The sequence below is a fragment of a genome, unplaced genomic scaffold, assembly GCF_019419815.1.
Source record: "Pyrus x bretschneideri cultivar Hongxiangsu unplaced genomic scaffold, Pyrus_bretschneideri_v1 Contig92, whole genome shotgun sequence".
NCBI lineage: Eukaryota > Viridiplantae > Streptophyta > Magnoliopsida > Rosales > Rosaceae > Pyrus > Pyrus x bretschneideri.
This window is the reverse complement of record NW_025999834.1, coordinates 299165-303485: the sequence shown is the minus strand read 5'-3', so window position 1 is coordinate 303485 and position 4321 is coordinate 299165. Positions and strand designations below refer to the sequence as shown.

Here is a 4321-nt window from a genome sequence, read left to right as displayed (position 1 = left end):
TCATATGCAAAAATTGCTTTGCTTCCCTCTTTTCATTTTGGATTTGACGGCTTGGCAACATGGACTTTTTTATTCTTGGGCTTGTGACCTTCTTGTTGTTGAATTTTGTGTGAACATTGTAATTTACTTTACTATGTTTTCGGTTTGGTAGGTCGCTTAAGCTCTACTTGAACCAGTGAAACACAAGTATGAAGTCCTTCCCACGAGTATTGATTTTTACTTTAATTTAAGTCTCAACTCAATTCGAATTCAACAAACTTTTAATATAAATAGGGCTGAAAATTTTACCTAGAATGAACGAGCCAAGGAGATCTCAAAACACTAAATTACGTGTAGGTGGGAAGAATATTTGAGTGCTTGCAATTGTTTCTCCATATGCTTCTCCAGTACGCAAGGCTCCTATCATTGTGTGTGATTAGTTTACTTTTGTGTTCTCGATCGCATATATGTCATTTTGCACTTAATTGGTTTGAGGAAATTAAGGCTCAGACTTTCTGACCTTTTCATGATTCTTTAAGAAATCCATTGAAATCTTACTAAATTGTCTAACAAATGACCAATTTGATTCTTACTGTTGGAGGAAATATCAGCAGTTTTCAATTACACTGCAGAAACGAAGAATATAACAGAATATATATGGAGGATGAGTTTTGAACGGGAACTGAAATTTACTTAACTTTATTGCTTTCAGATTTTTATTACAACACTTGGCCATCTTATTGGCTATCTATTATAACATTCAAACCTTTTGATAATGGCCATAACTCTTGGATTAGTTCCAAGAGACACAACTCTACATTACAGGAAGTGCATTACGTTTAACAATTACATCATTGACATGATCCTAGTTGATCTAAGGTTGTTACATATATCCTCCTTAGGTTCCAGAGTAATCCTCTCAAGTTCCTGCTGAAATCTCTCCATGGCCGAAAATGGCAACCACATTGGTACCAATATTCCATCCTCAATGTTGTTTTTGTGTTGAATGTAGAAGCTAATCAAATCCACGGCCTTGGCGGGTCCAGCAAATACTGGCTGTCCCCATCCAAAATTGACATCTCCAACACCTACACGCGTTATATCAGAAACCAAAAAATTACTTCCTGTCGATGAATATTGAGGTCGCCCTCTTAGTACCAAAAGATCTGCCACTGATCTTAAGTATTCTTCATTCATGGTAGCTTTAGCCTTCTTCACTAACTCCAAAGCATATCCCAGTGGATTTTTGCATAGAGGTTCAGCCTTTGAAACTGCAGCTGGAAATGCAAATGCATTGCCATAGTATCCCAAGGGAAGACGTACATTGTTGTGCTTTCCCCGTGCATTGACAATGCAGGAAACTCGAACAACCTGTTTTGGATTAATTTTAAGTGCAAGAGTGCGACATTTCCACAAACAAGCTGTGATCAAGTCAAATGTGGAGCAAGTGGAAATAAGGTGGGGTGGAATCTGTTGTCGAAGGACTCTCATCTCCTTGGCCCCAAAGTAGAAGGATCGTTGAACCATGTTTGACTGGTTATTGGATGCGTATGAGCCATCAGAATGATCAATCACGTCTTCATATTCATGATGAGCACATGTAATTCTTGGTGGATCTCGAGCAAACAAGAGCTCTCTCTCCCATACTGGTAGAATAAATGGTGCATGTGCGCCTCTTGCCATCTCCGCAACGGCGGTCAGGAACTGGACAAATCCAGGTGCATCACACATTGTGTGGTTTAGGCGCAATGCAAGTATGAAACCTCCACAAGTAAGACGGGTCACCTGCGTATTGCAAAAGTTAGTTACTAGACTTTTTTCTTGATCATCATATTCGTGCTAGTTAACAATTCTTTAGAAGAAAAGACAAAAAAGCTATCTAAATTAGATGATCTAATTAGGAAACCAAAATTTCATAAAAATTAGGAATAAAATTCAAGAAAGATGGAGTCTCTTCAAAAGAGTCTCGTGCATGTTGTAGTTACTTGAAAGAGTCCTTAAATACAGAGGAATTTTGACAAAATGCTTATAGAAGATAAAAAAATTTAGATAGAAGACAAAGAGGATAACATGACGATAGGCAAAAAACCTAGAAGAAGAACGGCAAAGGAAAACCTATGCAATAAAGGTGATGTGAGACTAGTAGAAAACCTAGGACCTATTACCATGTAGAAATGTAATTTCCTCGATCCGGTGTGTATACAAATGTTACAATATATAGCGTTAAACATAAGGATTGTCGAAGAAAAATTAGTTTCGAAAAATAACAAAAAGCGTCTCATAATCCTTTTTTTTCTAAACCACCTAATGAACTTTCTTTAATCATAAGAACAAAGAAGCATGGTAGTATCGTAGATAAGTTCAAGTTTGGGTGTAATGGCAACATGATAAATTTAAGTTTATGAAAAAAGGTTGCCAATTTTATGAAAAAGTTAAAAATAGTTGCGATGCCACCAAACTTCAACTTCTTTACAATATTGTTAGCGCTTTCTTGTTTATGTCCTTATTTTCATTAAAAATTCATATGTTGTTGATTGCACTAATTTCTTACAAAAAATCTCCGGTGTATGTATGCGACCTTAACGCAAAAAACACTACTCTTACCCTTAAACTACTTCAATTTTTTTGTAAAGAATTAATGGCTATGACCAAATATGAATACGAAAAACTAATTAACATGTAATTAATAATTAATTGACTCACTTGAACCAGAAGCAAAGGACAACCAATAATTCCATCAGAACCTGGAAAATTAAATAAGAACTCCTCTAAGAGTGGACAAGGGGGTAGAATTTTGTCTCCTAGTTGCTCAAGTGTGACATCAGCAGAAGCCTCGACGAACAAGATACCTTCACCATTGCAATCGACCATGAGCATTCTGTTAGGCCCTTCCCTAAGCCTGCCAGCTAAAGGGTAGTAATACACTAATGCTCTACTTAAGGCTTCCCTAATCACTTTAATGGGATTACGGTTTTCATTAAGTGAAGAGTTGTCTTTGTAACACATTATGATTGGAAGCTGAAACCTCAAGCCTTCTTGGTCGTCAATATCTGAGAGAAACTTTGTTTCTTGAGGTGTTGGCTTTGCCGGAGTTATAAGTTCTGGCTGCAATCGTTTCACCTGAAGTACTAAGGGTGATATCATTTCAGTAACGAGCTTAAGAACCAGCAAAAGATCAAAGGATTTGGAACTTTTATTTTGTGGTATGCATGCTAACTAAAAGTTGATAGTCAGTACTTATATAGCCTTATGCAAATGCTCTAGGGTTCTCGAATCTTGCGTGCAAAGTTTCCACCCGTTGTGAATGTGATTCTTTTCTTTTCCATTAGAAAATGTTTTTAGAGAGAAAAGTTTAAATCATGCAATCAACATGAGCTGCAGAGAAAAAAAAAAAAACGTTTAAATCATGCAATCAACATGGGCTGCAGAGAAAAGTTTACATCATGCAATCAACATGTAGTTGAGAGCTATGTGCATGCACTACAAGACATCAGCTTATCTACCATGCAATTCTACCACTGGCTTAATAAGCTCGTTATAAAAAGTAAAAATTTATCACGAGTATAATAAGCACGTAGCGAATAACATTTTTTACCATGGACAAATTTTAGTCCGTTATAAAATAAAAATGAATGACCACGTGCAAAGTCCCACGTTGTTAATATAGTAAGGCATCACAAACAAGGCTCGTGGTCATTATTGTTAGTACCCATATCACCTTTTGTTATGTACCACAAGCATAATGTGTGGTAGATCATACATTATAAAAAAAAAAAAAAAAAAATTAGAGGATGAGGGACGCCAAAATGTTTCAAAATTTCAAACATATATGAAATTTGGAATTTTCACAACACTCCTCAAAATCTGTAAATATTAGTTGAAAAAAAAAATTATAAATATTATTAACGAAACACTACTTATTAACTAGAATTCCATGAAATTACGTTTATAACTCTCTACAAATAACAAAACAAAAAAAAATACAAATTATTTATTAAACCCCGGATAAATATGTCAAACACTAAAAAGTGAAAAACACAAATTAAAAAAAGAATGAAAGAAAAGATAAACACAAACCCACGTTTATCCTCTTAATCTAAAACCTACACGTTTCTATGTGGGATTCAAATTCAAATCTGAAACCTACACGTTTCTACTGTGTTGTCCCTCGCCCAGTAACTTCCCATAAACCCGAATCAGTTGCGATTATTTGCATAAGAAAAAGAAAACTAAAATCTCCAAGGTGATTTTTTCCCAACAATGTCGTTAAATTTTTGTGAATTGTTGTAGAAGAAGTGGCATCAAATAACAAACACCAATTGTAGAGCATCACTTTCTGAAT

General features: G+C 35.4%; 1 protein-coding gene across 1 annotated transcript; it reads right to left on the bottom strand.

Annotated features, from left to right (window-relative positions):
• Nucleotides 1-648: 648 nt before the first annotated feature.
• LOC103929304 (alcohol acyl transferase 1 allele GSa-like) lies at nucleotides 649-3183 on the bottom strand. Its single transcript, XM_048576857.1, has 2 exons — nucleotides 2683-3183; nucleotides 649-1764 (listed from the first exon to the last, which is right to left on the bottom strand). Exons 1-2 carry the CDS (start codon nucleotides 3121-3123, stop codon nucleotides 826-828), a joined length of 1380 nt encoding a protein of 459 aa, XP_048432814.1. The 5' UTR covers nucleotides 3124-3183; the 3' UTR covers nucleotides 649-825.
• Between the last annotated feature and the right edge of the window lie 1138 nt (nucleotides 3184-4321).